Source organism: Corylus avellana, chromosome 2 (assembly GCF_965113065.1).
Source record: "Corylus avellana chromosome 2, dhCorAvel1.hap1.2, whole genome shotgun sequence".
Lineage (NCBI taxonomy): Eukaryota > Viridiplantae > Streptophyta > Magnoliopsida > Fagales > Betulaceae > Corylus > Corylus avellana.
In genome coordinates, this window is record NC_142491.1 from 36,126,724 (window position 1) to 36,141,210 (window position 14,487).

The window sequence follows — 14,487 nt, forward strand, 5'->3', positions numbered from 1 at the left end:
ATTATAAGCCTAATATTTGTCATGCGGTAGAATTAATAATTAAATATCAGTCTAATCTTAGGAAGACACATTGGTAAGCGGGAAATGACCCCCTAATCCTAATTATTGCCTAAGTGTGTTGATAGTGTTGTATTAGTCTTATATCCCAAAAGGAAAAGAAAATAGGATTTTTGGACAATTAGTGTAATTTATGCGTAGACCATTCAAAGAGTAACTAAAAGTGAAATAGGAAAATAACTGTAACACTCCGCTTAAATAGTGAAAATTATTTTAAAATAAACATCGATTTACAAATTACAAGAACTTCTTAAATATATTAAAACATTTAAGTGTCTTTTTTTTTTTTTTTTTTTGTTGACATATCCATACAAAGGGAGGGAGGATTCGAGCCAGTGACCTCCGATTCATAAGGTGTGGTCCACAACCGATTGAACTACCCTTTAAGAAAAAGTGTATTTCCTTTTAAATATATATGCTATAACACATTAACACTCATGTACAAGTGTACCACAAAAGATGTCGAAAAGATTTTTAAAATTTTAGGTTCGGGTACCACCATTGATTGTTCGATGTTACCATTGAACAATTGATACATCGTACACATGGCAAATCTAACAATCGACTTAAAGGTAAAATGACTGATGCCCTCACGAAAAGTTCTGAAATAAAATTCTAGAACCATTTAGCGAGGGAGAAAGAGAGGGCCAAGAATAAAGCATGGGTCCTATTTTGGCCCATTTTAGACACCCAAGCCCTAGAGAGAGAAAGAGAGGGCTTTCTTGGAAGTTTTCCTCCTCAAAGCTTAGAGAGCTTCTACCTTGTGGTAATATATAAGCTTAACCAAATTTCTAGCTCTTAGAGTCCGTTTGATTTGTGGAATAGATCTATGGAATGAAATTGATATTTTTATGAAATAGTCTTTCTTTTGTTTGGTAATGATCTATTCCTAAAAATAGATATTCCCGTGAGAATTATTAATCTCTTACACACATAAATAGTTATTCATTTAAAAAATGAGAAGATTAGCTATTCCTGAAAGAAAATGACAAGGTTTTTCCAAAAAAACCTTTTTTTTTTTCTCTCAAACTATTTTTTTTTTTTAAAAAAAAAAATGTGGGTGGTGCCACCCCAGAGGGCCATGGCGAGGTCCTTTGGGGGGTGGCCGTACCACCCCCAGTGCATGCTGTGGGTGGCCGGCCACCCATTGGGGTGGTTGGCCACCACACGTTCAACCCTCTTTTTTTTTTTCTTTTTTTTTTCTTTTATTTAATTTGAGTTTTGGAAAAATTAGAAATTAATTGGACGTTTTAGTAATTTTAATTCAATTCCAATTATAAAATATGTATTGCTACCAAATTAAAGAATTTGAATAATTATTTCATTTCAACATCTTTTATTCTATTAATACAAATTTCTTTTCTTAATGGAATATTCATTCTACAAACCAAACAGGGCCTTAGTTTTTATGCATATTTTTACTGTATATTCTTGTATATAAACATGCTTAACTATTTTTTAATGTTTTAGGTTAAGTTGATATTTTTATTGTAAGAAGTTTGATTATCTTGTATGAAATATATGAGCTTTTAATAGTATATTTCATTTTTAAGTCAAAACAATAACTAGATATCCATATTTCAGTATTTCAAAGCACTCTTATATGACTGAACAATGAATTTTCAAATTAGCTTGATAAACCCAAATATTTTTAACTTACAAAAGTGATCATCACAAGGGAAAACTTCACAAAAACTTCATTGAATTTTTACGTGTTTTCAAATAATTCCACAAAGTTTAAAAACTCTAATTTAGAGTATCAAAATTTTCAATTTTTTGCAAATGTCCCCCATCCGTTTAGATTTTCCACTAAATCTTTTCAAAATTTTCAAAATACCTTTCTCTTTTTTTTTTTTTTTTTTTTTTTTTTTTATAAAAAATATTACAAAGATTCCAGCTTAGGTATTCTTACAAATTTCATTAAATCATAACCAATATATGAATATTTGTTATTTTGTTATAATTAAAAAGGAGGTATTTTGAAAAAATTTACATGATAACCGAAAATCCTAACGAAGGGGGACATTCTAAAATATTAAAAAATTGAGAGTTTTTTTTAACTTTAAGGACATATTTCAAAACGCGTGGAAGTTCACGAAGGATTTTGTGAAGTTTCTCCTTATTACAACAATAGGCACAACTTTTGTTTTCTTGTTTTCTTTTTAATTTTTTTTAAGTTACAATATAAATATCTTTTTTAAATATATTGGAGAGATATATTAAAGAAGAGAGAGATCAGAAGCATATAATGAATTACATTGTAGCAAGACTGTATTGAGAATATACAATATGAAGTATTACAAAGACCTCTATTTATAGAGAAGTTATGAATAATAGGCAAGTGACCTAGTAGACAAAGAAAATGTAAATCTCTCCATTTTTTTTTTTTTTTTTTTTTTTTTTATTGAGAAGAACGAAAAATAAACTTATTAGACTAAGGAAACCCTAAAGTAAATAAGGGGGTAAATAACCATAGAATAATATCTAATATATTCTTAACAATCTTAACCAAAAAAGTGGGCCATGCGCACAACGAGCAAATTGATCTTACCACGGAGATTCTTCTTCCTCCACCGGAGAACTCTGTGAGGCAACAGAGCAAGAACTATTAGAGAGGCAATATATACCTAGTGACTAGATATGATTCTAAATCAGCTATACATATATTTTGATTATTATTGTGTAGTACAAAGTGGATGAGCCACTTTCTGCTTGATTAATGATATATATGGTCGATTTATATCCAAAAAAAAGAAAAAAAAATTGTGGCTTTCTCACCAGAGGAATCCCCTTGGCAGATCTTTGAGCCAAGTAGGCACAAGGCTTGAAGAAATCTCCGTACGTCTCTGACCATTCCTCCAATCTGGAACAAATGTAGTTGGCACCAAGCGAATCGGCCCAGTACATAATACCTCCTCTGATCAAATGTACAAGAAATATTAATTGCATGGAGTGGTTGAGGAGCTTACACATAAAAGTAATGAGATCGAGCTGCAAACCTGTAAGGTGGGAAACCCATGGCTATAACAGCAGCAATGTCAAGGTCTGCTGCTTTTACTGCAATACCTTCATCTAGCACTCGGCAAGCCTCATTCACCACAGGAAAGAATATCATTTCCACAATTTCCTTTTCTGGTAACTTCACGAGCTGCGTTCAAGTTCATTTTCAAAAAGATTAGGAGATGGACAGAGGAGAGACTTCAGAACAGAGATCAGAATGAGAGACAGAGACCTTAGGGTCAATGGTTACACCAGAAATGGTCCTTGACTTGTCAATATATTTTTCTACTTCGGGATCCGGGCGAGCTTCAATTTTCTCATCATACACATAGAACCCTTTCAGATTAGTCTCACCTGAAACAGAGTAAGCGCATGGTAAACCATGAAATACTTGAAGATCCTTACTAAATTTGAATAGTTTTTTACTAATTGAAATTTTTGGGATAAATAATTATGGGTGAAGCTAAACACGCCATGCACCCCGGCAAATTTTTTTTTTTAAAACAAAGAATAGCATGGTGTGCTTAGAATCACGGCCCAATAATTATTTAACTTGGTATTAGATTGAGCCGGTGGTCATGAGTTTGAATCCTGATTCCATAATTTATTTCTCGTTAATTAAATATTTTATTTGTTGGGTCTCACTTGTTGAGAGAGAGTGTTAGAATATAATTTAAATGATTAAGTTTACCATTTTTATTAGCTTAAACTTTTGAGATAAATAGTGATTCAACATGGTATAAGAACAAAAATCCCGAGTCCAAACATTGTTTCAATTATTTACCTTTTATTTCAATTAAATATTTCACGTGTAAAGCCTCAATTATTAAGGATGAGTTTTTTACCAGCTTAAACTTTTTGGATAAATAATAATTTAACATAATATCAGAGCAAATGTCATGAATTCAAACATTGTCTCGATTATTCATCTTTTATTTCAATTATATATTTCACGCGTGAACCCTTAATTATTAAGAAAGAATCTTCTATCGGCTTAAACTTTTGAAATACCGGGCGTCTCATTTTTACCTAAACAAACTTATACCTGCTCTCTTTTCCTCCCGCATTAGTTGGACAAGCACTGATTTATAACTTCTCTCAGGAAAGTTGTGAACAAATTGCGTGCCAGTTGCGATTGCAACATCGAAACCAACCATGTCAGCCAATCTGCATGAGCAAATGCAAGAAGTTCGATCATATTAGAAGAAGCAACAATGAGATACAGATGAGATCGACGAGCATGGGTTAATATAATTCTCCTCAACCTGAAAGGGCCCATTGGCATTCCAAATTCAGTAATGGCCCTATCAATCTGATACAGATCTGCACCACGCTCCACGAGCAAAGTAGCAGCTTGTGCATAGGGGAAGAACATTCTGTTGATGGCAAAGCCTGTGCAATCTCCAACCACCACTGGAGTTTTCTTTATCTTTTCCACAACATCTAGCAAGTCAACAACCACCTGGGGAGACGTCTGCCTGGTTCGAACAATTTCCAAAAGTGGCTGAGCCGGGCTGCAGGGGAAGCATAATGTTAAGAGTATATTTAAATGACCTTAAAGTTGAGAGTTTGATGAAGATTAGATTAGCCTAATTTAAGGATTTGATTATGATTTGATCACCCTAAATTAGAAGATTTGATTAAGATTACATTTATGTATAAGCTCTATAAATAGACAGAGTTTTCCGTCAAACTGGGTTGAAGGAAGTCTTTAAAATTGATATGTGTCCATTTTTTTAATAACATGTGAGATGTACATGAGTTTTTAATATTATTTATTTCAACTTTGTCCCTACTATTAAAAAACATGTGCATCTCATTTGTACAAATGACACATGTTATTTTTATAGACTGAGTTTGAGAAACTTTCTCCAACTCAATTTGGAGGAAAACTCTGTCCATAAATAGAGCATTTTGTATTGTAAACAATTCATTCAATAAAAGCATAATGTAATCCGTAGGGCTTTATCTGTTGATGTAGGTCATTGACTGAACCACGTAAAATTTTTTATATCTCTTTTATTTTAATTCCGCTAGTGTTTTATTTTTTCATTTGATTATGAATTTCTTCACGTAACTAGATGGTTAAGATAATCAAATTGCGGACAGAAAAACAGAAGGGAAAATATGCATCTGGTACTACCTAAAGAAATGAGCTCCAACAATCCGATCTTTGGATTTTGTCCTCTCCCCAATCAGATTCAAGTCAATTGTGTAGGTGTTACTTGCAAGTATGCAATGTGGTGGGCAGTAGTTTTCAAGATCAGCAAAAACTTGTTGCTTCAAAGAAACATTCTCAATAGCATCCTGTTCCAAGCATCAGCATCAACATCAACAACAATAACAACAAAGGTAAACTAAAATCAACATGCATTGTGAGCTACCTCAATCACCATGTCCATATCTTTAAAGCTTTCATAGTCAATGACACCCTTGAGAGTTGATATGGTCTTCTCCAAGTCCTTCTCAAACATTTTCCCTTCCTTCACACTGCTTTGCAGATTAGCTGAATTAATAAAAAAAAATTAAAAATTAAAAATTAAAAAAAAATGATTAAAAACAAAAACCAATTTCAATTCTGTCTCTATTAGAGTAGAAACATCAATACTTTTCCAGTTATTCCAAAAGCTTAAGCTGAAAGGAAGAGATAAATTTAATTACTTAATCAATACTTTAGTACTCCCCCTCACGTGTGGGTTCAAACTCTCTTTTAATAAGTGAGACCCAACACATGAAATATTTAATTTAAACGGTAGGTGATTTGACGGAGTCAATGTTCAATCCCAGAACCTTTGGCTTTGATACCATGTTAAATCACCAATTGTCCCAAAAGCTTAAGCTGAAAGGAAGAGATAAATTTAATCACTTAATCAATACTTTAATACTAACCTCTGACTTTACCAATCACATCCTGCAAGAACTTGTCATTTTCTTCTTTCAATGTAACTTGATAATTACTAAGAATCAATGCTGTTGCTATTTCGGGGCTCATTATTCCTCCACCAATGATACCAACCTTATTCACCCGTCTTGGCACTAAATCAATATCAGTAACCCCAGGTACCTGTTCAAAGTTATGATCAAAAGCAACCTTCTCAAAAAGTTCAAAAGTTGAAGATATATCTAAAGATGAATCAACAATTTTAATTTCAAACCTTAGAGGTTCCACGTTGAGCAAAAAGGAGGTGGACCAGACTCTTGGAAGTGACAGAATACAGAACTTCTTGAAAAGCTTTAGCCTCCTGCACTCAAATGATTTAATTTTGGTGTTCCTATTAGCTTAAGTTTTTAAGAATAAATGTACGTGATTTAATATAATATCATAGCAAATGATAAAAGAATAAAGAGAGAGACAGACCTTCCAGAGTCCGGCACGGGGACCAGAAACAATACCCTCTTCGATGACATCAAGGCAAATCTGTGGGTGTTTGACATTGGGAGCCTGTTTATTGGTCTGAGCTCTTGCAAACTTGAGTATTTTCCTTGCTTCCCAAAGGGGCTCTATCTTGTCGGTCTTGTGAAGACTAACAACCCATGGTCTTCTACGGTGGAAGATATCCAGTGCCCATTGACGTGCAGTGTTTACCAACTCATCAGCTGAAACGATGGCATCCACAAGACCCAAATTATAAGCTGCCTCCCCTTTGACTGGCTCTGACTTCTGTTTAAGCACACCCCAAGAGGAGTTAGAGAGAGATTATTGAAATTTATGGGGCTAGAATTAAATTAGAGAAAGAGTAATTAGTTAATTAATCACAGCATATATACCAGCATCATATCAAGTGCCTTTGGGAGACCAACAAGACGAGGAAGCCGCTGTGTACCTGAGAGCCATGCCAGGAGCCATGTTATCATCATACGTGCATCAAAATCCAATTGAGAATTTCACATCATTCGTCATTAATTACCTCCAAATCCAGGAATGATTCCAATGGAGAGTTCAGGCAAGGCTATTTGTGCAGTGGGAGTAGATATTCTAGCATGGCATGCCTGATATAGCAAAACGGTCAGAAAATTAAGAAGATATAACAGTATTTAAAAAGAGAGAAGAAAATCAAAATTAAAGAACTATGGAAACAAATTAATACCATTGCAATCTCTAATCCTCCGCCTATAGTAAGGCCATCAATGGCAGCAACTGAAGGCTTTTTCGCAGCTGAAATACAAAGCAAGCACTCAAATACACAACATATTTATCGAGTCATTGAAGAAATGTAGTGGACTCTATATATATGTACCTTCAAAAATGTCAGTAATAACCTCTACAGCGAGAGAGCCAGGCCTTTCTTCTTTCTCGACTGCAAATAAATTACTGAAACTTCACTTCAGGAAACAAGGGAGTGCTACTACTACTATACTAGTACAATTATGGCGGAGAGACCAAATGTTTTGGAGAGGATTAGGTTGTTAACTAGTTTTTATTATTATTATTTAGGGTAACTTCACTTTAAATCTCTGAATTACCAAGCGAGTTAAAAGTGAGACAATAACGTTTATACTCCTAATTTTTTTTATAAGATTTCAAATTTACCCAATTCTAAATTAAAAAATAAAGTTAAAAAAAAAAATCAAGGATATTTTGGTCTTTTTAGGGTAAAATCAAGGAAGTTAACAGCTAAATCTGAGAGAAGTGTTCAAATTGACTGCAATTGAAAGTTCAATGATCCAAATTGAGATATTTTGAAGTTTAGGGAGGCTTCTCAAATCGCATAGTAATTCAGGGGTCCAAAGTGAAGTTACCCCTTATTATTTTTATTATCTTATTGTGGTTAGCTAGAGTATCTGCATAAAGAAAGTCTATTTAAAATTTAACTAAAACACCCACCTTATTTTTCTTTTCTTTTTTTATCTTTATTTTTTATTTTAGCTACTTAATTTGCAAAAATACATATATTCTATTTTTATATATATTTTTTATTTTAGCAAATTTTTCATTCTCTATCTCACGTTCACAGACAATGGCCTCTTTGAAGCTCGCCGCTTGTCTCTCATAGTGCAAAGGAAGAAGAGAGACTCAACCAGAAAACTTACTCGCATTAGATTTCTTACATTTAACCACCCCTCAATGATTACTACAGTGTTTTCCAACATGTAGGAAACCAAAAGTGTGGTTCCCTATACATTATTTTAATATAAACATTTCTCTTTACTCTCTTATCTTTCATCTCTTTGTCTTTCATTGAGAACTGTGTTGGAATTTTATAAAACATATAAGGATAGGTAGACAACTTATATTTTGTAAAAAACTAATATTTTAATGGTATAGAAAATGGTAAGAGAAGCTATATTATATTTTCATTGGGAAGTAAAAAGTAACTTTGTTCCCTAAACTTAGAAAAAATCAAAAGGAAGTTGCTGCTAGTACTCTAAGACCAAAGAAAAAACAAAAAGGGGCAAGCATACTCTATCCACATAACCCTATCAAACTATCACCCAATTGACAATGTCCCCCAAACTTTCAATTGTGACAATGTCCCCCTCAAACTATCAAAAATTGTCAATGTTCCCCCAATAATGAAACTACCCTTAATAAAATAAAAACAAAAAATAATAAAACTTCTAAAAAAGACTTAAAACTAATTTAAAAAAAAATCCAAAGGGTAGAAAATTTTTTAAAAAAATTTTAAGAAGTACTTTTTATAAGAAAAAAATTAAAAAATTTTGATTTTTTTTTGTTATAAAAATTTCATTTTTTTATTTTTTTTTATAAATTTTTTAAAATAAAAATTTCCGTTTTAAAAAAAAAATATTCGTTTTTTTTTTTAATATTCTTATAAAAAAAAAATTGTTTAAAAACTAATTTTTTTTATAAAAAAAAAAATTGTTCCTTTGGAATTAAAATTTTTTGGTTTTTTTAAAAATTTTAATTTTTTTAATTTATAAGGTATTTTTGTCTTATTAAGAAATATATAGGATATTTTAATCTTTTTGTTAGTCTTGGGGGGACATTGACAATGTTTTGGTAGTTTATGGGGGACATGGTCAATTAGATAGTAGTTTGAGGAGATTATGTGTACTTTACCTTTATTTTTATTATTATTGTGGTTAGCTAGAGTATCTGCATATATCTTATTATAGAAAATCTATTTAAAATTTAACTCAAACACCCACTTTTTTTTTTCTTGTTTTATTTTTATTTTATTTATTTTATTTTATTTACTTCATTTTCAAAAATACATATATTCTATTTGTATATATATTTTTTATTTTAACAAATTTTTCATTCTCTATCTCACATTCACGTTCACAGAAGATGGCCTCTTTGAAGCTCGCCGCTTGTCTCTCATAGTGCGAAGGAAGGAGAAAGACTCAACCAGAAAAACCTACTCATATTAGATTTTTAACATTTAACCAACCTTCAATAGTTGCTACAGTATTTTTCAACCTGTGGGAAACCAAAAGTGTGGTTTCTTATACATTATAAAAAATATAAGGGTAGGTAGAGAACTTATATTTTGTACCTTACTTTTAATTGTAACAATGTTCCCCTCAAACTACCAAAAATTGTCAATGTTCCCCTCAATAACGAAACTACCCTTAATAAAATAAAAACAAAAAATAATAAAACTTCTAAAAAAACCTAAAACTAATTAAAAAAAAATCCAAAGGGTAGAAAATTAAAAATTAAAAAAAAAAAGTTCTTTTTATAAGAAAAAAAATTAAAAAATTTCGATCTTTTTTTTGTTATAAAAATTTCATTTTTTTATTTTGTTTTATAAATTTTTTAAAACAAAAATTTCCTTTTAAAAAATATATATATTAGTTTTTTTTTTTAAATAATCTTATAAAAAAATTAAAAAATTTCGTTTAAAAACTATTTTTTTTTTTTTAAAAAAAAATTGTTCTTTTGAAATTAAAATTTTTTGTTTTTTTTATTAAATTTAATTTTTTTTTAATTTTTTTTTTAATTTATAAGGGTATATTAAGAAATATATAAGGGCATTTTGATCTTTTTGTTAGTCTTGGAGAGACATTGACAATGTTTTGGTAGTTTAGGGGGAACATTGTCAATTGACTCAATTGGATAGTAGTTTGAGAAGATTATATGGACTTTACCTTTATTTTTATTATTATTGTGGTTAGCTAGAGTATCTGCATATCTCTGATTATAGAAAATCTATTTAAAATTTAACTAACACACCCACTTTTTTTTTTTGTTTTATTATTATTTTTTTATTTTATTTACTTAATTTTCAAAAATACATATATTCTATTTGTATATATATTTTTTATTTTAACAAATTTTTCATTCTCTATCTCACGTTCACGTTCACAGAAGATGGCCTCTTTGAAGCTCGCCGCTTGTCTCTCATAGTGCAAAGGAAGGAGAGAGACTCAAACAGAAAAACCTACTAACATTATATTTTTTACATTTAACCAACTTTTAATAGTTGTTACAGTATTTTTCAACCTGTAGGAAACCAAAAGTGTGATTTCTTATACATTATAAAAAATATAAGGGTAGGTAGAGAACTTATATTTTGTAAAGAAATAATATTTTAATGGTATAGAGAATGGTAAGAAAAGCTATTGTAAATTATATTTTCATAAAGAAATAAAAAGTAATTTTGGTCCCTAAGCTTAGAAAAAATCAAAGAAAAACTGCTGTTAGTACTCTAATACAGAAAAACAAAACAAAAAGGGACAAGCATACTCTTTCCGGCTTGAATTCCCTGAAGAGCAGCAACATCAAAGCCACCAGAAAAATTGCCCTTTGCACCTGCTCCTCCAATTTACATAAATAAGATATTGTTAGCTTTATATATATATATATATATATATATATATATATATATCAGTCAACTCCAATGCAAAAAAGTGTTCACACTCACCTGTAATCACGATTGCCTTCACATCATCTCTTCGTAAGGCCTTCTCAAAGTTGTCTTTTAACCTGCCTACCACTGAGATACACAGACAGAGGTTAATTACCTTATTTCTCCTCACACTAATTATTAATTAAGACCCGAAAGAACACATGAATTGCTCCAAATGTGACTTCCATGATCTTATTCAAAAGTCCAAAACCATAATTAATTAATGATAACACCAATATACTTATTTTTGTTGTGACTAAGTAATATTTTAAAAGGAATAAAAATAAATTATATGTATATTTTGTTTTATAAATGTAATTGGTTCGGTAAAGTAGTTATTAAAAGACTAGCACAAACTAGACACCGACTTTGAAAAGAAGAAGAATTCACACGCACAAAAACAGTAATGCTTTGAGACGTGTGCTTCACGTACGGGTTGAGATTTTCGGCTATCATGAGGCAGCCAAGCGTCAGACATGACCTTTTATTATTATTATTATTATTATTATTATTATTAATTTTTAATTGGAGAAGAGAGATATTAAAAGAAAATTCAAATTTGAGGTATTAGCACTAAATTTAGGATGATAAAATTCATTTTAAGTGATACCGTCCCTAAAGGGTTAACCTTCCACCCATAAGTTTTAGTTTTAAATAAAAAAATAAATTTTGAGGCATTAGAAATTAAATATTAACTTTAAAAAATTTAACAAAAAAAAAAATAAATCTAGCAGAACTAGGAAGAAAGAGATTTTTTTACAATTTTTTTTTTTTTTTTTTTTTTTATAAAGTCACTTCAAACTTTGACAGACATTATAAACAGCTTGATAGCAGGACTCTTCACGTACAGATCTTTATGCGCTGATGCTATATAGTATTTGAAACAGCATAACGTACGACCAAAGTATATATAATGCGACCATAATCACATGCAAGAGCATATCAACGGCCATAGATCTATCTCATCAATTAGATATGTGTTATACATGTTTCTCTCTTTTTCCTTTTTCTTTTTTTCACTTTTTAAAATTATTATTAAAATGTAAGTACACATAGCCCTCCAAATTTAATAATAATTTTAGGCTTTGTTTGGTAATGGGGATGGGTTGGCCCAAACACTGTTCATCACCATTTTCCAAAAAAATCAACATCAAAACATTCTAACTTTTTCACTTTTAATATCAAATCATTCACTTTTTATTATTATTTAAATAAAAAAAAATCACTACAAAACAAAATTTTTTCACTTTTCCATACCACTTTTTTATTTTTTTTATACCAAACATTCTTACTTTTTTCACATTAATTTACATCAGCTACAGTGTTTAGGTCATCCCATTTGCCAAACACCCTCTTAATAAATAAAAGAATAAGAGAAGAAACATTGTCCACTCAAGAACGATGGCAACTACCAACTACCATTGTGGGCTCGAGAACGGAACAAGCACACTCAACTATTTTGGTGAGGGTGTGATGTCATCATCCACTCATAAAGTGAGCTGCCATGTACCACTAACTGAGAATATTTAGGATTTTATTTGAAAAATAGAATTTTTAAATTATTATATATTTTTTAATAAAAGTATCATTTTTTAAGTTTTTGTCAAAAGTACATTTTGATCATTTTTAGACTTTTTAAACCTTTAAAAAGCTTTAATTTTTTTTACTAAACATATATTTTTTTCTTCAAATAGATTTTTTAAGTGTTAAACACATTTTTAAACCTCTCAAATGCATACTCAAACAAACTCGGATAAGGCACCATCGATCCTAGGCCAAGAACCAAGTTCCAAAATAACCAACCCGGCTACAATCATTATTACTACTCCAAACACTTGGGGCATTTTGGCAATTATGTATTTCTGCCTTATATCTAAAGGAAACTTCACTTTGGACTCTTGAATTACCACTCCTTTTGACATGCCCACCTTCCCAAACCTCAAAACTTCTTAATTTTAACTTCTGAACTTTCAATTGTAGTCAATTTGAACTCCTCCGTAAATTTTTGCCATTAAATCCCTTTAAAATACAAAATTAATCTTCAATTTTTTTTTATTAAAAAAAAAAATGAAAAAAGGGTCACAAGGTGGCCCAAGCAATTATGTATTTTTGCCTTTATATCTAAAGGAAACTTCACTTTGAACTCTTGAATTACCACCCCTTTTGACATGCCCTCCTTCCCAAACTTCAAAACCTCTTAATTTGGACCTCTGAACTTTCAATTGGAGTCAATTTGAACCCCTCCGTAAATTTTTGCCATCAAATCCCTTAAAAAGACAAAATTAACCTTCAATTTTCTTTTTATTAAAAAAAAATAGAAAAAAAAAATGGTCACAAGGTGGCCCAACCGTTGGTCACCTTGTGATTTTGTTTTAAAAAAAATTTTAATTTGAAATTAAAGGTAAATTTAGAATTTTATAAAAAAGTCAGGGGGTATAAAAGTCATTGCCAAACTTTTAACGTTTAAAATATGACGGAGGAGTTTAAATTGACTACAATTGAAAGTTCATGAGTCCAAATTGAAAGATTTCGAAGTTTGGGATGAACATGTCTAAACGGGTAATAAATTAGGGGTCCAAAGTGAAGTTTCCCCTCATATCTCTAATATTGTCATACCCACGCCAAACCAAACAGATTTTTACAGGAACACTTTTTGTTCCAAACGTGCAAAGTTCCTCCCATCGATCAAATTGATTAAATTGAATGAAAAGTATTATTTATTGAAAAGGTGACAAGAAAGAGGTTAAATTAATACAATTTTAAAATTTACAATTTCTCTTCATATATTTCTCTTAAATTGTGTGAATTCAATACAAATTTGAACAAGCTGAAACAAAAACACCCTGGCCGGAAGTGCATGGGATTAAGAAAAACATATTCATGGAACAAAAACAAAAAACATATTCATGGATAGAGAAGTGCATGGGATTAAGAAAGAGTACCATGAAAGGAGAGGGAATTAATAGGAGGGTTGATAATGGTGATGAGAGCCACCCCATCATCTCCCACCTCCATGAACGTTCTTCCTTCAGCTCCTCCGCTACCCATTCTCTGTCTCTCTGATCTCTCTCTGCAGCTGTATCGGAAAACTTTGCTGTGGGGGTTTCTTTATATAAGTGAGGCCACGACCAAGACTTTGGGATATTGCATTGAGAAACGGTTAAATATTTTGTATGTGCATTTGTGTATCAGGCGAACGTCTCCAACAACAATGGAATGATTGCCGGCTCGATCTCTCTCTCTAACGGCTCTGTAACTTATAAGTGGCAAATTAACGTCAACGGTACCACAATTATATTCAAAGTCAATTGAAGACTTGGACTGCGGCCGCCCGGCCCATTTCCTCAGTCTTCCTCACTTGGTTGTTTTACATTCCAAGCCACCTATACTTTTTTGGTCTTTTCGTCTACAGTTAGGAGATCGGTATTTTTATTTTTATTTTTTGGCTTTTTTTTTTATTATTTATTTGTATTTTTGTATTAAATTTTTATTTTGAGTTTGTTGTTAACTGAGCTTACATTTTTTTATTCATGTAACCTTTTCTCTATTTCCACATAGAAAAAGAAAATGGAAGACTTAAGACTAGTCCATGGATGATTGTGATCATTCCTAA

The 14,487-nt window shown here is 31.1% G+C and overlaps 1 protein-coding gene across 1 annotated transcript; it reads right to left on the bottom strand.

The window, feature by feature from the left end:
• Positions 1 to 2,560: 2,560 nt before the first annotated feature.
• Positions 2,561 to 13,922, bottom strand: LOC132166952 (glyoxysomal fatty acid beta-oxidation multifunctional protein MFP-a-like). Its single transcript, XM_059577818.2, has 18 exons — positions 13,817 to 13,922; positions 10,890 to 10,961; positions 10,712 to 10,777; positions 7,296 to 7,355; positions 7,146 to 7,213; positions 6,966 to 7,047; positions 6,826 to 6,881; positions 6,416 to 6,718; positions 6,213 to 6,299; positions 5,947 to 6,121; positions 5,442 to 5,563; positions 5,201 to 5,364; positions 4,323 to 4,571; positions 4,103 to 4,224; positions 3,290 to 3,411; positions 3,057 to 3,205; positions 2,836 to 2,974; positions 2,561 to 2,640 (listed from the first exon to the last, which is right to left on the bottom strand). Exons 1-18 carry the CDS (start codon positions 13,920 to 13,922, stop codon positions 2,605 to 2,607), a joined length of 2,178 nt encoding a protein of 725 aa, XP_059433801.2. The 3' UTR covers positions 2,561 to 2,604.
• Positions 13,923 to 14,487: the final 565 nt, after the last annotated feature.

Coding starts and splice junctions, on each gene's coding strand:
- LOC132166952 (XM_059577818.2), bottom strand. CDS start 13,922: ATGGGTAGCGGAGGAGCTGAAGGAAGAACGTTCATGGAGGTGGGAGAT. Junction 6,122..6,212: donor CTCAACGTGGAACCTCTAAG/GTTTGAAATTAA, acceptor AACTTTGAACAG/GTACCTGGGGTTACTGATAT. Junction 2,641..2,835: donor CTGCCAAGGGGATTCCTCTG/GTGAGAAAGCCA, acceptor GTTGCCTCACAG/AGTTCTCCGGTGGAGGAAGA.